General features: G+C 41.3%; 1 protein-coding gene across 1 annotated transcript in view; it reads left to right on the top strand.

Moving 5' to 3' along the window:
- amrt (TM2 domain-containing protein 2 amaretto) overlaps positions 1–22,051 on the top strand; it is a 41,096-nt gene that overhangs the window by 5,445 nt on the left and 13,600 nt on the right. The window contains exon 2 of the mRNA XM_071693859.1: positions 5,334–5,421. Within this exon, the coding sequence (XP_071549960.1) occupies positions 5,334–5,421 (88 nt within the window). The remainder of the gene's footprint in view (positions 1–5,333; positions 5,422–22,051) is intronic.

Genomic DNA, 22,051 nt, shown 5'->3' with positions numbered 1-22,051 from the left:
GACTTGACCCTCAACCCTACTGTACCTAATAACCTTGCTCTTATTCACATTTACTCTTAACTTTCTTCTTTCACACACTTTACCAAACTCAGTCACCAGCTTCTGCAGTTTCTCACATGAATCAGCCACCTGTGCTGTATCATCAGCGAACAACAACTGACTCACTTCCCAAGCTCTCTCATCCACAACAGACTGCATACTTGCCCCTCTTTCCAAAACTCTTGCATTCACCTCCCTAACAACCCCATCCATAAACAAATTAAACAATCATTGAGACATCACACACCCCTGCTGCAAACCTACATTCACTGAGAACCAATCACTTTCCTCTCTTCCTACACATACACATGCCTTACATCCTCGATAAAAACTTTTCACTGCTTCTAACAACTTGCCCCCCACACCATATATTCTTAATACCTTCCACAGAGCATCTCTATCAACTCTTATCGTATGCCTTCTCCAGATCCATAAATTCTACATTCAAATCCATTTGCTTTTCTAAGGATTTCTCACATACATTCCTCAAAGCAAACACCTGATCCACACATCCTCTACCTCTTCTGAAACCACACTGCTCTTCCCCAGTCTGATGCTCTGTACATGCCTTCACCCTTTCAATCAATACCCTCCCATATAATTTCCCAGGAATACTCAACAAACTTATACCTCTGTAATTTGAGCACTCACCTTTGTCCCCTTTGCCTTTGTACAGTGGCACTATGCAAGCATTCCTCCAATCCTCAGGCACCTCACCATGAATCATACATACATTAAATAACCTTACCAACCAGTCAACAATACAGTCACCCCCTTTTTTTTTTTTTATAAATTCCACTGCAGTACCATCCAAACCCGCTGCCTTGCCGGCTTTCATCTTCCGCAAAGAATTTACTACCTTTTCTGTGTTTACCAAATTCTCCCTAACCCTCTCACTTTGCACACCACCTCGACCAAAACACCCTATATCTGCCACGCTATCATCAAACACATTCAACAAACCTTCAAAATACTCACTCCACCTCCTTCTCACATCACCACTACTTGTTATCACCTCCCTATTAGCCCCCTTCACTGAAGTTCCCATTTGTTCCCTTGTCTTATGCACTTTATTTACCTCCTTCCAAAACATCTTTTTATTCTCCCTAAAATTTAATGATACTCTCTCACCCCAGCTCTCATTAGCCCTCTTTTTCACCTCTTGCACCTTTCTCTTGACCTCCTGCCTCTTTCTTTTATATATCTCCCACTCATTTGCATTATTTCCCTGCAAAAATCGTCCAAATGCCTCTCTCTTCTCTTTCACTAATAATCTTATTTCTTCATTTCACCACTCACTACCCTTTCTAATCTGCCCACCTCCCACGCTTCTCATGCCACAAGCATCTTTTGCGCAAGCCATCACTGCTTCCCTAAATACATCCCATTCCTACCCCACTCCCCTTACCTCCTTTGTTCTCACCTTTTTCTATTCTGTACTCAGTCTCCCCTGGTACTTCCTAACACAGGTCTCCTTCCCAAGCTCACTTACTCTCCCCACTCTCTTCACCCCAACATTCTCTCTTCTTTCTGAAAACCTCTACAAATCTTCACCTTCGCCTCCACAAGATCATGATCAGACATCCCTCCAGTTGCACCTCTCAGCACATTAACATCCAAAAGTCTCTTTTTTGCACGCCTATCAATTGACATGTAATCCAATAACGCTCTCTGGCCATCACTCCTACTTACATACGTATACTTATGTATATCTCTCTTTTTAAACCAGGTATTCCCCATCACCAGTCCTTTTTCAGCACATAAATCTACCAGCTCTTCACCATTTCCATTTACAACACTGAACACCCCATGTATACCAATTATTCCCTCAACTGCCACACTACTCACCTTTGCATTCAAATCACCCATCACTATAACCCAGTCTCGTGCATCAAAACCACTAACACACTCATTCAGCTGCTCCCAAAACACTTGCCTCTCATGATCTTTCTTCTCATGCCCAGGTGCATATGCACCAATAATCACCCATCTCTCTCCATCAACTTTCAGTTTTACCCATATCAATCTAGAGTTTACTTTCTTACACTCTATCACATACTCCCACCACTCCTGTTTCAGGAGTAGTGCTACTCCTTCCCTTGCTCTTGTCCTCTCACTAACCCCTGACTTTACTCCCAAGACATTTCTAAACCACTCTTCCCCTTTACCCTTGAGCTTTGTTTCACTCAGAGCCAAAACATCCAGGTTCCTTTCCTCAAACATAGTACCTATCTCTCCTTTTTTCTCATCTTGGTTACATCCACACACATTTAGACACCCCAATCTGAGCCTTTGAGGAGGATGAGCACTCCCCGCGTGACTCCTTATTCTGTTTCCCCTTTTAGAAAGTTAAAATACGAGGAGGGGAGGAATTCTAGCCCCGCGCTCCCGTCCCCTTTAGTCGCCTTCTATGACACGTGAGGAATGCGTGGGAAGTATTCTTTCTCCCCTATCCCCAGGGATAATAGTATATATATATTTATTCATTTATTATACTTTGTCACTGTCTCCCGCATTAGTGAGGTAGCACAAGGAAACAGATGAAAGAATGGCTCAACCCACCGACATACACATGTATATACATAAATGCATACACACTCACATATACATATACATTTCAATGTATACATACATATACATACACAGAAATATACATATATACACATGTACATATTCATATATGCTCCTTTCATCCATTCCCTTCGCCACCCCTCCACACATGAAATGACACCCTCCCTCCCCTGCGTTGGTGTGAGGTAGCGCTAGGAAAAGACAACAAAGGCCACATTCATTCACACTCAGTCTGTAGCTGTCATGTGTAATGCACCGAAACCACAGCTCCCTTTCCACATCCAGGCCCCACAAAACTTAACATGGTTTACTCCAGATGCTTCACATACCCTGGTTCAATCCATTGACAGCACATTGACCCCAGTATACCACATCGTTCCAGTTCACTCTATTCCTTGCACGCCTTTCACCCTCCTGTATGTTCAGGCCCCGATCGCTCAAAATCTTTTTCACTCCATCTTTCCACCTCCAATTTGGTCTCTCACTTCTCCTCGTTCCCTCCACCTCTGACGCCTATATCCTCTTTGTCCATCTTTCCTCACTCATTCTCTCCATGTGACCAAACCATTTCAATTCACCCTCTTCTACTTTCTCAACCACACTCTTTTTATTACCCCACATCTCTCTTACCCTTTCATAACTTACTCGATCAAACCACCTCACACCACATATTGTCCTCACACATCCCATTTCCAATGCATCCACCCTCCTCCGCACATCTCTATCTCTAGCACTTGCCTCACAACCATATAACATTGTTGGAACCATTATTCCTTCAAACATACCCATTTTTTGATTTCCGAGACAATGTTCTGGCCTTCTACACATTCTTCAATGCTCCCAGAACCTTGAACCCCTCCCCCACCATGTGACTCACTTCTGCTTCCATGGTTCCATCTGCTGCCAAATTCACTCCCAGATATCTAAAAACTTCACTTCCTCCAGTTTTTCTCCATTCAAACTTACCTCCCAGTTGACTTGTCCCTCAACCCCACTGAACCTAATAACCTTGCTCTTATTCACATTTACCCTCAGCTTTCTCCTTTCACACACTTTTCCAAACTCAGTCACCAACTTTTGCAGTTTTTCACTGGAATCAGCCACCAGTGCTTTATCATCGGTGAACAACAACTGACTCACTTTCCAGGCCCTCTCATTCCCAACAGACTGCATACTCACCCCTCTCTCCAAAACATTTACATTTACCTCAATAACCACCCCATCCACAAACAAATTAAACAATCTTGGGGACAACATACATCCCTGCCGCAGACTGACATTCACTGGGAACCAATTACTCTCCCTCTTCCTACTCGTACACATGCCTTACATTCTTGGTAAAATCTTTTCACTGCTTCTAGCAACTTACCTCCCACTCCATATACTCTTAAGACCTTCCACAAAGCATCTCTATCAAGCCTATCATATGCCTTCTCCAGATCCTCAAATGCTGCATACAAATCCATCTGTTTTCCTAAGTATTTCTCACATACATTTTTCAAAGCAAGCACCTGATCCACACATCTGCTCCCACTTCAGAAACCACACTGCTCTTCCCCAGTCTGATGCTCTGTACATGCCTTGACACTCTCAATTAATACCCTTCAAAACATTTTCCCAAGAATACTCAACAAATTTATGCCTTTGTAGTTTGAACACTCACCTTTATCCCCTTTGCCTTTGTACAGTTGCCCTATGCATACATTCCGCCAATCCTCAGGCACTTCACCATGATCCATACATGAATATTCTTACTGACCAATCAACAACACATTCACCCCCTTTCTTAATAGATTTTACTGTATTACCATGCAAACCCACTGCCTTGCTGGATTTCATCTTCTGCAGAGCTTTCACTACCTCTTCTCTCTTAACCAAACCATTCTTCCTGACCCTCTCACTTCGCACACCACCCTGACCAGAACACCTTATATCTGCCACTCTATCATCAGACACTTTCAATAAATCTTCATAATACTCACTCCATCTCCTCACTTCATCACAACCTGTTGTTCCTTATCCCCTTCTTCAATGTTCCCATCTGTTCTCTTGTCTTATGCACATTATTCACTTCTTTCCAAAAATCTTTTTATTCTCCATAAATTTTAATGATACTCTGTCACCCCAACTCTCATTTGCCCTCTTTTTCAACCCTTGCACCTTCTTCTTGACCTCCTGCCACTTTGTTTTATACATCTCCCAGTCATTTGCACTGCTTCCTTGTATCATCCAAATGCCTCTCTTTTTTCTTTCACTAACAACTTTACTTCATCCCACCACTCACTACCCTTTCTAATCTGGCCACCTCCCACTTGATTGCATGAAGTTAAGAAGTTGTATGTTAGCAAAGAATGTTCAAGAGATAGGGCCCCATGAGTGTTAAACTCCATCCCTGTACATGACAAATAAGTAATTACATGACATACATATATTATTGTAGTTTGTAGATGCACATGGGCTCGAATAAAAGTGGTGTGATAAACTTGCAACAATCCTAAGCAAGAGATACTTGTTTTTATGTGAGAAAGACAGCAAGAAGAATAAGTAATGAGTGCAAGAAGATGGAAACTTTAGACTCCTTTAAAATGAGAAAATAGTTATTTTAGATTTATTTGAAATAAGGTTGATAGTGGACCTTTTCAAAGGAATGGAGTGAAGGGTATGAGGTCAAGCTTATTATTGAAGAATGAAATGCATTTCTAATTGAAATTTTTTTTTTACAGTCCCTTACAGTTCTTAGAATGTGATAAACCTACAGACCATCATGGTAACCAGTCAGCCCGTGATGACGAGGGACATGGTTGTGTAAAGGTAAATAACTATCTTTTCACCTTTGCACATGATGTCGAAAAATTGACTGATATTATTAGTTTTCATAAGTAGAGCAGCAGCAACAAAATTATGCTGCTGAATGTACATTATATTCATGATAACAATGTCTAGATATAATTCTCTTTCTTACTTTCCTGCCTGAGCCCCTTCTATGGGGCAGGTGAAACACTCAGGAAGCTTGCCACATCCATCAGGTGGGACCATAAGGCAAGAGGTGTAGTAATGTGTGAAGTGAGTGCAGGACAGTTAAGGAGTAAATTCTCATTGTGTTATATATGGAAGCTGCTTCTTGGGCATGAAGGGTTTTGCACATATTGAATTGATGCTAATATTGCTGGAGTGGTAGGGGATTTCTAGATCACAGATGAGAAAGTGTAACTTGTACATGGCTGGCAAGTGTATTTTCAGATGGGTGCATGTCTAGTACAGCTGAGTTTAAGAATGGGTTGGGAGGGTGATTTTAATGGAAATTCAGCAGTTACTGTTTGTGTATGTGATTACCTCTTTGTACCATTTTGGGTCTTATTTACTGAACATTCTTTACTATATTCATTCATCATCATTATACTTTGTCGCTGTCTCCCGTGTTAGCGAGGTAGGGCAAGGGAACAGACGAAAGAATGGCCCAACCCTCCCACATACACATGTATATACAAAAATGTCCACACATGCACATACCTATACATTTCAATGTATACATACATATACATGCACAGACATATACATATATACACATGTACATATTCAGACATGCTGCCTTCATCCATTCCTGCTACCAACCCGCCACACATGAAATGGCACCCCCCTCCCCCCGCATGCACATCAGGTAGCGCCAGGAAATATATATATATATATATATATATATATATATATATATATATATATATATATATATATATATATATATATATGTATATATATATATGGCGGGAAATGGCGAATGGTATGAAAAAAAAAAATATATATATATATATATATATATATATATATATATATATATATATATATATATATATATATATATATTATTATTATTATTTTTTTTTTTTTTTTATTATACTTTGTCGCTGTCTCCCGCATTTGCGAGGTAGCGCAAGGAAACAGACGAAAGAAATGGCCCCCCCCCATACACATGTATATACATACGTCCACACACGCAAATATACATACCTACACAGCTTTCCATGGTTTACCCCAGACGCTTCACATGCCTTGCTTCAATCCACTGACAGCACGTCAACCCCGGTATACCACATCGCTCCAATTCACTCTATTCCTTGCTCTCCTTTCACCCTCCTGCATGTTCAGGCCCCTATCGCACAAAATCTTTTTCACTCCATCTTTCCACCTCCAATTTGGTCTCCCTCTTCTCCTTGTTCCCTCCACCTCCGACACATATATCCTCTTGGTCAATCTTTCCTCACTCATCCTCTCCATGTGCCCAAACCACTTCAAAACACCCTCTTCTGCTCTCTCAACCACGCTCTTTTTATTTCCACACATCTCTCTTACCCTTACGTTACTCGATCAAACCACCTCACACCACACATTGTCCTCAAACATCTCATTTCCAGCACATCCATCCTCCTGCGCACAACTCTATCCATAGCCCACGCCTCGCAACCATACAACATTGTTGGAACCACTATTCCTTCAAACATACCCATTTTTGCTTTCCGAGATAATGTTCTCGACTTCCACACATTCTTCAAGGCCCCCAGGATTTTCGCCCCCTCCCCCACCCTATGATCCACTTCCGCTTCCATGGTTCCATCCGCTGCCAGATCCACTCCCAGATATCTAAAACACTTCACTTCCTCCAGTTTTTCTCCATTCAAACTCACCTCCCAATTGACTTGACCCTCAACCCTACTGTACCTAATAACCTTGCTCTTATTCACATTTACTCTTAACTTTCTTCTTTCACACACTTTTCCAAACTCAGTCACCAGCTTCTGCAGTTTCTCACATGAATCAGCCACCAGCGCTGTATCATCAGCGAACAACAACTGACTCACTTCCCAAGCTCTCTCATCCCCAACAGACTTCATACTTGCCCCTCTTTCCAAAACTCTTGCATTTACCTCCCTAACAACCCCATCCATAAACAAATTAAACAACCATGGAGACATCACACACCCCTGCCGCAAACCTACATTCACTGAGAACCAATCACTTTCCTCTCTTCCTACATGCACACATGCCTTACATCCTCGATAAAAACTTTTCACTGCTTCTAACAACTTTCCTCCCACACCATATATTCTTAATACCTTCCACAGAGCATCTCTATCAACTCTATCATATGCCTTCTCCAGATCCATAAATGCTACATACAAATCCATTTGCTTTTCTAAGTATTTCTCACATACATTCTTCAAAGCAAACACCTGATCCACACATCCTCTACCACTTCTGAAACCACACTGCTCTTCCCCAATCTGATGCTCTGTACATGCCTTCACCCTCTCAATCAATACCCTCCCATATAATTTACCAGGAATACTCAACAAACTTATACCTCTGTAATTTGAGCACTCACTCTTATCCCCTTTGCCTTTGTACAATGGCACTATGCACGCATTCCGCCAATCCTCAGGCACCTCACCATGAGTCATACATACATTAAATAACCTTACCAACCAGTCAACAATACAGTCACCCCCTTTTTTAATAAATTCCACTGCAATACCATCCAAACCTGCTGCCTTGCTGGCTTTCATCTTCCGCAAAGCTTTCACTACCTCTTCTCTGTTTACCAAATCATCTTCCCTAACCCTCTCACTTTGCACACCACCTCGACCAAAACACCCTATATCTGCCACTCTATCATCAAACACATTCAACAAACCTTCAAAATACTCACTCCATCTCCTTCTCACATCACCACTACTTGTTATCACCTCCCCATTTGCGCCCTTCACTGAAGTTCCCATTTGCTCCCTTGTCTTACGCACTTTATTCACCTCCTTCCAGAACATCTTTTTATTCTCCCTAAAATTTAATGATACTCTCTCACCCCAACTCTCATTTGCCCTTTTTTTCACCTCTTGCACCTTTCTCTTGACCTCCTGTCTCTTTCTTTTATACATCTCCCACTCAATTGCATTTTTTCCCTGCAAAAATCGTCCAAATGCCTCTCTCTTCTCTTTCACTAATACTCTTACTTCTTCATCCCACCACTCACTACCCTTTCTAATCAACCCACCTCCCACTCTTCTCATGCCACAAGCATCTTTTGCGCAATCCATCACTGATTCCCTAAATACATCCCATTCCTCCCCCACTCCCCTTACTTCCATTGTTCTCACCTTTTTCCATTCTGTACTCAGTCTCTCCTGGTACTTCCTCACACAGGTCTCCTTCTCAAGCTCACTTACTCTCACCACCCTCTTCACCCCAACATTCACTCTTCTTTTCTGAAAACCCATACAAATCTTCACCTTAGCCATTTCCCGCCTCAGCGAGGTAGCGTTAAGAACAGAGGACTGGGTCTCTGAGGAAACATCCTCACCCGGCCCCCTTCTCTGTTCCTTCCTTTGGAAAATTAAGAAAAAAATGAGAGGGGAAGATTTCCAGCCCCCCGCTCCCTTCCCATTTAGTCGCCTTCTACAACACGCAGGGAATACATGGGAAGTATTCTTTCTCCCCTATCCCCAGGGATATATATATATATATATATATATATATATATATATATATATATATATATATATATATATATATATATATATATATGTATATATGCATTGAAGAATGTGTGGAAGTTGGGAAAATGATCTCAGAAAGCAAAAATGGGTATGTTTGAAGGAATATTGGGTGCAATAATGTTATATGGTTGCGAGGCGTGGGCTATGGATAGAATTTTGCGGAGGAGGGTGGATGTGCTGGAAATGAAATGTTTGAGGACAATAAGTGGTGTGAGGTGGTTTGATCAAGCAAGTAATAATAGAATAAGAGAGATGTGTGGTAATAAAAAGAGTGTGGTTGAGAGAGCAGAGGAGGGTGTTTTGAAATGGTTTGGTCACATGGAGAGAATGAGTGATGAAAGGTTGACCAAGAGGATATACGTGTCAGAGGTGGAGGGAACGAGGAGAAGTGGGAGACCAAATTGTAGTTGGAAAGATGGAGTGAAAAAGATTTTGAGTGAATGGGGCCTGAACATGCAGGAGGGTGAAAAGCATGCAAGGAATAGAGTGAATTGGAACGATGTGGTATACCGGGGTCAACGTGCTGTCAGTGGATTGAACCAAGGCATGTGAAGCATCAGGGGTAAACCATGGAAAGTTCTGTGGGGCCTGGATATGGAAAGGGAGCTGTGGTTTTGATGCAATATTACATGACAGCTAGAGACTGAGTGTGAATGAATGTGGCCTTTGTTGTCTTTTCCTAGCACTACCTCACACGCATGAGGGGGGAGGGGGTTGTTATTTCATGTGTGGCAAGGTGGCGATGGGAATGAATAAAGGCAGACAGTATGAATTACGAACATGTGTATATATGTATATGTCTGTGTGTATATATATGTATACGTTGAAATGTATAGGTATGTATATTTGCGTGTGTGGACATGTATGTATATACATGTGTATGTGGGTGGGTTGGGCCATTCTTTTGTCTGTTTCCTTGTGCTACCTCGCTAACGCAGGAGACAGTGACAAAGCAAAATAAATAAAAATCAATAAATGTACGTGTATGGGTGATTATGTATGTATGTATGTATGTATGTATTAGAGTGGATGAGCCGTTCTTTCTTCGTCTGTTTCCTGGCGCTACCTCGCTGATGCGGGAAATGGCAGTCAGGTATAAAAAAAAAAAAAAAAATATATATATATGTATTTAATTGTTTTATTTATTATACTCAATTACCATCTCAATCAGCAAGGTAGTGCAAGGAAACATACGAGGAATGGCCCAACCACCCACATACACATATATATACATAAACATCCATACACACACATATACATACATATACATTTCATCGTATACATACTTATACATACACAGACATATACATAAATACACATGCACATATTTATACTTGCTGCCTTCATCCATTCTTGTCACTGTCCTGCCACAAAAGAATATCCATCCCCCCTCCAATGAGGTAGCACCAGGAAAAGACAAAAAAGGCCACATTCATTCACACTCAGTCTCTAGCTGTCATGTGTAAAGCTCCCTTTCCACATCCAGGCCTCACAGACCTTTCCATGGTTTACCTCAGATGCTTCACATGCCTAGGTTCAAATACATTTAAAGCACATCAACCCTGGTATACCTCATTGTTCCAATTCACTCTTGTATGTTCAGGCCCTGATTGCTCAAAATCATTTTCCCTCCATTCTTCCACCTCCAATTTGGTCTCTTGCTTCTCATTGTTCCCTCCATCTCTGACACATATATCCTTTTTGTCAGTCTTTCCTCACTCATTCTGTCCATGTGTCCAAACCATTTCAACATACCCTCTTCTGCTCTCTCAACCACAATCTTTTTATTACCACACATCTCTCTTACCCTTTCATTACTTACTCGATCAAAAAATCTCACACCACATATTGTCCTCAAACATTTCATTTCCAACACATCCACCCTCCTCCGCACAACCCTATTTATAGCCCATGCCTCGCAACCATATAACATTGTTGGAACCACTGTTCCTTCAGACTTATCCATTTTTGCTCATTGAGATAATGCTCTCGCCTTCCACACATTCTTCAACGCTTCCAGAACCTTCGCCCCCTCTCCCACCCTGTGACTCACAGTTCCATTCGCTGCTAAGTCCACTCCCAGATATCTGAAACACTTCACTTCCTCCAATTTTCCTCCATTTCAACTCCCAATTTACTTGTCCCTCAACTCTACTGAATCTAATAACCTTGCTCTTATTCACATTTACTCTCAGCTTTCTTCTTTCATACAATTTACCAAACTCAGTCACCAACTTCTGCAGTTTCTCACCCAAATCAGCCACCAGCACTGTATCATCAGCAAACAACGACTGACTCACTTCACAAGCCCTCTCATCCAGAACATACTGCATACTTCCCCCTCTCTCCAAAACTTGCATTCACCTCCCTAACCATCCCATCCATAGACAAATTGAACAACCCTGGAGACATCATGCACCCCTGCTGCAAACCGACATTCACTGGAAATCAATCACTTTCTTCTCTTCCTACTTGTATACATGACCTACATCCTTGGGAAAAACTTTTCACTACATCTAGCAACTTATCTTCCACACCATGTACCTTCCACAAAGCATCTCTATCAACCCTATCATATGCCTTCTCCAGGTCCATAAATGCTACATACAGATCCATCTGTTTTTCTAAGTATTTCTCGCATACATTCTTCAAAGCAAACACCTGACCCACACATCCTCTACCACTTCTGAAACTACACAGCTATTCCCCAATCTGATTCTCTGTATATACCTTCACCCTCTCAATTAATACTCTCCCATACATTTTCCCAGGAATACTCAACAAATTTATGCCTCTGTAGTTTGAACACTCACCTTTATCCCCTTTGCCTTTGTACAGTTGCCCTATGCATACATTCCGCCAATCCTCAGGCACTTCACCATGATCCATACATGAATATTCTTACTGACCAATCAACAACACATTCACCCCCTTTCTTAATAGATTTTACTGTATTACCATGCAAACCCACTGCCTTGCTGGATTTCATCTTCTGCAGAGCTTTCACTACCTCTTCTCTCTTAACCAAACCATTCTTCCTGACCCTCTCACTTCGCACACCACCCTGACCAGAACACCTTATATCTGCCACTCTATCATCAGACACTTTCAATAAATCTTCATAATACTCACTCCATCTCCTCACTTCATCACAACCTGTTGTTCCTTATCCCCTTCTTCAATGTTCCCATCTGTTCTCTTGTCTTATGCACATTATTCACTTCTTTCCAAAAATCTTTTTATTCTCCATAAATTTTAATGATACTCTGTCACCCCAACTCTCATTTGCCCTCTTTTTCAACCCTTGCACCTTCTTCTTGACCTCCTGCCACTTTGTTTTATACATCTCCCAGTCATTTGCACTGCTTCCTTGTATCATCCAAATGCCTCTCTTTTTTCTTTCACTAACAACTTTACTTCATCCCACCACTCACTACCCTTTCTAATCTGGCCACCTCCCACTTGATTGCATGAAGTTAAGAAGTTGTATGTTAGCAAAGAATGTTCAAGAGATAGGGCCCCATGAGTGTTAAACTCCATCCCTGTACATGACAAATAAGTAATTACATGACATACATATATTATTGTAGTTTGTAGATGCACATGGGCTCGAATAAAAGTGGTGTGATAAACTTGCAACAATCCTAAGCAAGAGATACTTGTTTTTATGTGAGAAAGACAGCAAGAAGAATAAGTAATGAGTGCAAGAAGATGGAAACTTTAGACTCCTTTAAAATGAGAAAATAGTTATTTTAGATTTATTTGAAATAAGGTTGATAGTGGACCTTTTCAAAGGAATGGAGTGAAGGGTATGAGGTCAAGCTTATTATTGAAGAATGAAATGCATTTCTAATTGAAATTTTTTTTTTACAGTCCCTTACAGTTCTTAGAATGTGATAAACCTACAGACCATCATGGTAACCAGTCAGCCCGTGATGACGAGGGACATGGTTGTGTAAAGGTAAATAACTATCTTTTCACCTTTGCACATGATGTCGAAAAATTGACTGATATTATTAGTTTTCATAAGTAGAGCAGCAGCAACAAAATTATGCTGCTGAATGTACATTATATTCATGATAACAATGTCTAGATATAATTCTCTTTCTTACTTTCCTGCCTGAGCCCCTTCTATGGGGCAGGTGAAACACTCAGGAAGCTTGCCACATCCATCAGGTGGGACCATAAGGCAAGAGGTGTAGTAATGTGTGAAGTGAGTGCAGGACAGTTAAGGAGTAAATTCTCATTGTGTTATATATGGAAGCTGCTTCTTGGGCATGAAGGGTTTTGCACATATTGAATTGATGCTAATATTGCTGGAGTGGTAGGGGATTTCTAGATCACAGATGAGAAAGTGTAACTTGTACATGGCTGGCAAGTGTATTTTCAGATGGGTGCATGTCTAGTACAGCTGAGTTTAAGAATGGGTTGGGAGGGTGATTTTAATGGAAATTCAGCAGTTACTGTTTGTGTATGTGATTACCTCTTTGTACCATTTTGGGTCTTATTTACTGAACATTCTTTACTATATTCATTCATCATCATTATACTTTGTCGCTGTCTCCCGTGTTAGCGAGGTAGGGCAAGGGAACAGACGAAAGAATGGCCCAACCCTCCCACATACACATGTATATACAAAAATGTCCACACATGCACATACCTATACATTTCAATGTATACATACATATACATGCACAGACATATACATATATACACATGTACATATTCAGACATGCTGCCTTCATCCATTCCTGCTACCAACCCGCCACACATGAAATGGCACCCCCCTCCCCCCGCATGCACATCAGGTAGCGCCAGGAAATATATATATATATATATATATATATATATATATATATATATATATATATATATATATATATATATATATATGTATATATATATATGGCGGGAAATGGCGAATGGTATAAAAAAAAAAATATATATATATATATATATATATATATATATATATATATATATATATATATATATATATATATATTATTATTATTATTTTTTTTTTTTTTATTATACTTTGTCGCTGTCTCCCGCATTTGCGAGGTAGCGCAAGGAAACAGACGAAAGAAATGGCCCCCCCCCCATACACATGTATATACATACGTCCACACACGCAAATATACATACCTACACAGCTTTCCATGGTTTACCCCAGACGCTTCACATGCCTTGCTTCAATCCACTGACAGCACGTCAACCCCGGTATACCACATCGCTCCAATTCACTCTATTCCTTGCTCTCCTTTCACCCTCCTGCATGTTCAGGCCCCTATCGCACAAAATCTTTTTCACTCCATCTTTCCACCTCCAATTTGGTCTCCCTCTTCTCCTTGTTCCCTCCACCTCCGACACATATATCCTCTTGGTCAATCTTTCCTCACTCATCCTCTCCATGTGCCCAAACCACTTCAAAACACCCTCTTCTGCTCTCTCAACCACGCTCTTTTTATTTCCACACATCTCTCTTACCCTTACGTTACTCGATCAAACCACCTCACACCACACATTGTCCTCAAACATCTCATTTCCAGCACATCCATCCTCCTGCGCACAACTCTATCCATAGCCCACGCCTCGCAACCATACAACATTGTTGGAACCACTATTCCTTCAAACATACCCATTTTTGCTTTCCGAGATAATGTTCTCGACTTCCACACATTCTTCAAGGCCCCCAGGATTTTCGCCCCCTCCCCCACCCTATGATCCACTTCCGCTTCCATGGTTCCATCCGCTGCCAGATCCACTCCCAGATATCTAAAACACTTCACTTCCTCCAGTTTTTCTCCATTCAAACTCACCTCCCAATTGACTTGACCCTCAACCCTACTGTACCTAATAACCTTGCTCTTATTCACATTTACTCTTAACTTTCTTCTTCCACACACTTTTCCAAACTCAGTCACCAGCTTCTGCAGTTTCTCACATGAATCAGCCACCAGCGCTGTATCATCAGCGAACAACAACTGACTCACTTCCCAAGCTCTCTCATCCCCAACAGACTTCATACTTGCCCCTCTTTCCAAAACTCTTGCATTTACCTCCCTAACAACCCCATCCATAAACAAATTAAACAACCATGGAGACATCACACACCCCTGCCGCAAACCTACATTCACTGAGAACCAATCACTTTCCTCTCTTCCTACATGCACACATGCCTTACATCCTCGATAAAAACTTTTCACTGCTTCTAACAACTTTCCTCCCACACCATATATTCTTAATACCTTCCACAGAGCATCTCTATCAACTCTATCATATGCCTTCTCCAGATCCATAAATGCTACATACAAATCCATTTGCTTTTCTAAGTATTTCTCACATACATTCTTCAAAGCAAACACCTGATCCACACATCCTCTACCACTTCTGAAACCACACTGCTCTTCCCCAATCTGATGCTCTGTACATGCCTTCACCCTCTCAATCAATACCCTCCCATATAATTTACCAGGAATACTCAACAAACTTATACCTCTGTAATTTGAGCACTCACTCTTATCCCCTTTGCCTTTGTACAATGGCACTATGCACGCATTCCGCCAATCCTCAGGCACCTCACCATGAGTCATACATACATTAAATAACCTTACCAACCAGTCAACAATACAGTCACCCCCTTTTTTAATAAATTCCACTGCAATACCATCCAAACCTGCTGCCTTGCTGGCTTTCATCTTCCGCAAAGCTTTCACTACCTCTTCTCTGTTTACCAAATCATCTTCCCTAACCCTCTCACTTTGCACACCACCTCGACCAAAACACCCTATATCTGCCACTCTATCATCAAACACATTCAACAAACCTTCAAAATACTCACTCCATCTCCTTCTCACATCACCACTACTTGTTATCACCTCCCCATTTGCGCCCTTCACTGAAGTTCCCATTTGCTCCCTTGTCTTACGCACTTTATTCACCTCCTTCCAGAACATCTTTTTATTCTCCCTAAAATTTAATGATACTCTCTCACCCCAACTCTCATTTGCCCTTTTTTTCACCTCTTGCACCTTTCTCTTGACCTCCTGTCTCTTTCTTTTATACATCTCCCACTCAATTGCATTTTTTCCCTGCAAAAATCGTCCAAATGCCTCTCTCTTCTCTTTCACTAATACTCTTACTTCTTCATCCCACCACTCACTACCCTTTCTAATCAACCCACCTCCCACTCTTCTCATGCCACAAGCATCTTTTGCGCAATCCATCACTGATTCCCTAAATACATCCCATTCCTCCCCCACTCCCCTTACTTCCATTGTTCTCACCTTTTTCCATTCTGTACTCAGTCTCTCCTGGTACTTCCTCACACAGGTCTCCTTCTCAAGCTCACTTACTCTCACCACCCTCTTCACCCCAACATTCACTCTTCTTTTCTGAAAACCCATACAAATCTTCACCTTAGCCATTTCCCGCCTCAGCGAGGTAGCGTTAAGAACAGAGGACTGGGTCTCTGAGGAAACATCCTCACCCGGCCCCCTTCTCTGTTCCTTCCTTTGGAAAATTAAGAAAAAAATGAGAGGAGAAGATTTCCAGCCCCCCGCTCCCTTCCCATTTAGTCGCCTTCTACGAACACGCAGGGAATACGTGGGAAGTATTCTTTCTCCCCTATCCCCAGGGATATATATATATATATATATATATATATATATATATATATATATATATATATATATATATATATATATATATATGTATATATGCATTGAAGAATGTGTGGAAGTTGGGAACATGATCTCAGAAAGCAAAAATGGGTATGTTTGAAGGAATATTGGGTGCAATAATGTTATATGGTTGCGAGGCGTGGGCTATGGATAGAATTTTGCGGAGGAGGGTGGATGTGCTGGAAATGAAATGTTTGAGGACAATAAGTGGTGTGAGGTGGTTTGATCAAGCAAGTAATAATAGAATAAGAGAGATGTGTGGTAATAAAAAGAGTGTGGTTGAGAGAGCAGAGGAGGGTGTTTTGAAATGGTTTGGTCACATGGAGAGAATGAGTGATGAAAGGTTGACCAAGAGGATATACGTGTCAGAGGTGGAGGGAACGAGGAGAAGTGGGAGACCAAATTGTAGTTGGAAAGATGGAGTGAAAAAGATTTTGAGTGAATGGGGCCTGAACATGCAGGAGGGTGAAAAGCATGCAAGGAATAGAGTGAATTGGAACGATGTGGTATACCGGGGTCAACGTGCTGTCAGTGGATTGAACCAAGGCATGTGAAGCATCAGGGGTAAACCATGGAAAGTTCTGTGGGGCCTGGATATGGAAAGGGAGCTGTGGTTTTGATGCAATATTACATGACAGCTAGAGACTGAGTGTGAATGAATGTGGCCTTTGTTGTCTTTTCCTAGCACTACCTCACACGCATGAGGGGGGAGGGGGTTGTTATTTCATGTGTGGCAAGGTGGCGATGGGAATGAATAAAGGCAGACAGTATGAATTACGAACATATGTATATATGTATATGTCTGTGTGTATATATATGTATACGTTGAAATGTATAGGTATGTATATTTGCGTGTGTGGACATGTATGTATATACATGTGTATGTGGGTGGGTTGGGCCATTCTTTTGTCTGTTTCCTTGTGCTACCTCGCTAACGCAGGAGACAGTGACAAAGCAAAATAAATAAAAATCAATAAATGTACGTGTATGGGTGATTATGTATGTATGTATGTATGTATGTATTAGAGTGGATGAGCCGTTCTTTCTTCGTCTGTTTCCTGGCGCTACCTCGCTGATGCGGGAAATGGCAGTCAGGTATAAAAAAAAAAAAAAAAAAATATATATATGTATTTAATTGTTTTATTTATTATACTCAATTACCATCTCAATCAGCAAGGTAGTGCAAGGAAACATACGAGGAATGGCCCAACCACCCACATACACATATATATACATAAACATCCATACACACACATATACATACATATACATTTCATCGTATACATACTTATACATACACAGACATATACATAAATACACATGCACATATTTATACTTGCTGCCTTCATCCATTCTTGTCACTGTCCTGCCACAAAAGAATATCCATCCCCCCTCCAATGAGGTAGCACCAGGAAAAGACAAAAAAGGCTGTCATGTGTAAAGCTCCCTTTCCACATCCAGGCCTCACAGACCTTTCCATGGTTTACCTCAGATGCTTCACATGCCTAGGTTCAAATACATTTAAAGCACATCAACCCTGGTATACCTCATTGTTCCAATTCACTCTTGTATGTTCAGGCCCTGATTGCTCAAAATCATTTTCCCTCCATTCTTCCACCTCCAATTTGGTCTCTTGCTTCTCATTGTTCCCTCCATCTCTGACACATATATCCTTTTTGTCAGTCTTTCCTCACTCATTCTGTCCATGTGTCCAAACCATTTCAACATACCCTCTTCTGCTCTCTCAACCACAATCTTTTTATTACCACACATCTCTCTTACCCTTTCATTACTTACTCGATCAAAAAATCTCACACCACATATTGTCCTCAAACATTTCATTTCCAACACATCCACCCTCCTCCGCACAACCCTATTTATAGCCCATGCCTCGCAACCATATAACATTGTTGGAACCACTGTTCCTTCAGACTTATCCATTTTTGCTCATTGAGATAATGCTCTCGCCTTCCACACATTCTTCAACGCTTCCAGAACCTTCGCCCCCTCTCCCACCCTGTGACTCACAGTTCCATTCGCTGCTAAGTCCACTCCCAGATATCTGAAACACTTCACTTCCTCCAATTTTCCTCCATTTCAACTCCCAATTTACTTGTCCCTCAACTCTACTGAATCTAATAACCTTGCTCTTATTCACATTTACTCTCAGCTTTCTTCTTTCATACAATTTACCAAACTCAGTCACCAACTTCTGCAGTTTCTCACCCAAATCAGCCACCAGCACTGTATCATCAGCAAACAACGACTGACTCACTTCACAAGCCCTCTCATCCAGAACATACTGCATACTTCCCCCTCTCTCCAAAACTTGCATTCACCTCCCTAACCATCCCATCCATAGACAAATTGAACAACCCTGGAGACATCATGCACCCCTGCTGCAAACCGACATTCACTGGAAATCAATCACTTTCTTCTCTTCCTACTTGTATACATGACCTACATCCTTGGGAAAAACTTTTCACTACATCTAGCAACTTATCTTCCACACCATGTACCTTCCACAAAGCATCTCTATCAACCCTATCATATGCCTTCTCCAGGTCCATAAATGCTACATACAGATCCATCTGTTTTTCTAAGTATTTCTCGCATACATTCTTCAAAGCAAACACCTGACCCACACATCCTCTACCACTTCTGAAACTACACAGCTATTCCCCAATCTGATTCTCTGTATATACCTTCACCCTCTCAATTAATACTCTCCCATACATTTTCCCAGGAATACTCAACAAACTTATGCCTCTGTAGTTTGAACATTCACCCTTATCCCCTTTGCCTTTGTGCAGTTGCACTATGCATGCAGTCTGCCAATCCTCAGGCACTTCACCATGTTCCATACATACATTGAATATCCTTACAACTCAATCAACAACACAGTCACCCCGTTTTGATGAATTCCACTGCAATGCCATCCTTTTAGTCGCCTTCTACAACATGCAAGGAATACGTGGGAAGTATTCTTTCTCCCCTATCCCCAGGGATATATTATTTATTTTATTTTATTATACTGTGTCGCTGTCTCCTGCGTTAGCGAGGTAGCGCAAGGAAACGTGAAAGAATGGCCCAATCCGCCCACATACACATGTATATACATACATGTCCACATATGCACATATACATCTCAACATATACATATATATACACACTCAGACATGTACATATATACACATGAATATGTACATAATTCATAATGTCTGCCCTTATATATATATATATATATATATATATATATATATATATATATATATATATATATATATGGATAGAGTTGTGCGCAGGAGGATGGATGTGCTGGAAATGAGATGTTTGAGGACAATGTGTGGTGTGAGGTGGTTTGATCGAGTGAGTAACGTAAGGGTAAGAGAGATGTGTGGAAATAAAAAGAGCGTGGTTGAGAGAGCAGAAGAGGGTGTTTTGAAGTGGTTTGGGCACATGGAGAGGATGAGTGAGGAAAGATTGACCAAGAGGATATATGTGTCAGAGGTGGAGGGAACAAGGAGAAGAGGGAGACCAAATTGGAGGTGGAAAGATGGAGTGAAAAAGATTTTGTGTGATCGGGGCCTGAACATGCAGGAGGGTGAAAGGAGGGCAAGGAATAGAGTGAGTTGGAGCGATGTGGTATACCGGGGTTGACGTGCTGTCAGTGGATTGAAGCAAGGCATGTGAAGCGTCTGGGGTAAACCATGGAAAGCTGTGTAGGTATGTATATTTGCGTGTGTGGACGTATGTATATACATGTGTATGGGGGGGGTTGGGCCATTTCTTTCGTCTGTTTCCTTGCGCTACCTCGCAAACGCGGGAGACAGCGACAAAGTATAATAAAAAAAAAAAAAATATATATATATATATATATATATATATATATATATATATATATATATATATATATATATATATATATGTATATTATGTTTTTTTATTATTTTGCTTTGTCGCTGTCTCCCGCGTTAGTGAGGTAGCGCAAGGAAACAGAAGAAAGAATGGCCCAACCCACCCACATACACATGTATATACATACACGTCCACACACGCAGATATACATACCTATACATCTCAACGTATACATATATACACACACACAGACATATACATATACACACATGTACATAATTCATACTGTCTGCCTTTATTAATTCCCATCGCCACCTCGACACACATTGAATAACAACCCCCTCCCCCCGCATGTGCGCGAGGTATCGCTAGGAAAAGACAACAAAGGCCCTGTTCGTTCACTCTCAGTCTCTAGCTGTCATGTATGTATATATATATATATATATATATATATATATATATATATATATATATATATAGGTTTGCGGCAGGGGTGTGTGATGTCTCCATGGTTGTTTAATTTGTTTATGGATGGGGTTGTTAGGGAGGTAAATGCAAGAGTCCTGGAAAGAGGGGCAAGTATGAAGTCTGTTGGGGATGAGAGAGCTTGGGAAGTGAGTCAGTTGTTGTTCGCTGATGATACAGCACTGGTGGCTGATTCATGTGAGAAACTGCAGAAGCTGGTGACTGAGTTTGGTAAAGTGTGTGGAAGAAGAAAGTTAAGAGTAAATGGGAATAAGAGCAAGGTTATTAGGTACAGTAGGGGTGAGGGTCAAGTCAATTGGGAGGTGAGTTTGAATGGAGAAAAACTGGAGGAAGTGAAGTGTTTTAGATATCTGGGAGTGGATCTGTCAGCGGATGGAACCATGGAAGCGGAAGTGGATCATAGGGTGGGGGAGGGGGCGAAAATTTTGGGAGCCTTGAAAAATGTGTGGAAGTCGAGAACATTATCTCGGAAAGCAAAAATGGGTATGTTTGAAGGAATAGTGGTTCCAACAATGTTGTATGGTTGCGAGGCGTGGGCTATGGATAGAGATGTGCGCAGGAGGATGGATGTGCTGGAAATGAGATGTTTGAGGACAATGTGTGGTGTGAGGTGGTTTGATCGAGTAAGTAACGTAAGGGTAAGAGAGATGTGTGGAAATAAAAAGAGCGTGGTTGAGAGAGCAGAAGAGGGTGTTTTGAAATGGTTTGGGCACATGGAGAGAATGAGTGAGGAAAGATTGACCAAGAGGATATATGTGTCGGAGGTGGAGGGAACGAGGAGAAGAGGGAGACCAAATTGGAGGTGGAAAGATGGAGTGAAAAAGATTTTGTGTGATCGGGGCCTGAACATGCAGGAGGGTGAAAGGAGGG

The sequence above is a fragment of the Panulirus ornatus genome, chromosome 56 (assembly GCF_036320965.1).
Source record: "Panulirus ornatus isolate Po-2019 chromosome 56, ASM3632096v1, whole genome shotgun sequence".
Classification (NCBI taxonomy): Eukaryota; Metazoa; Arthropoda; class Malacostraca; order Decapoda; family Palinuridae; genus Panulirus; species Panulirus ornatus.
This window is presented reverse-complemented; position numbering and strand designations above follow the sequence as displayed.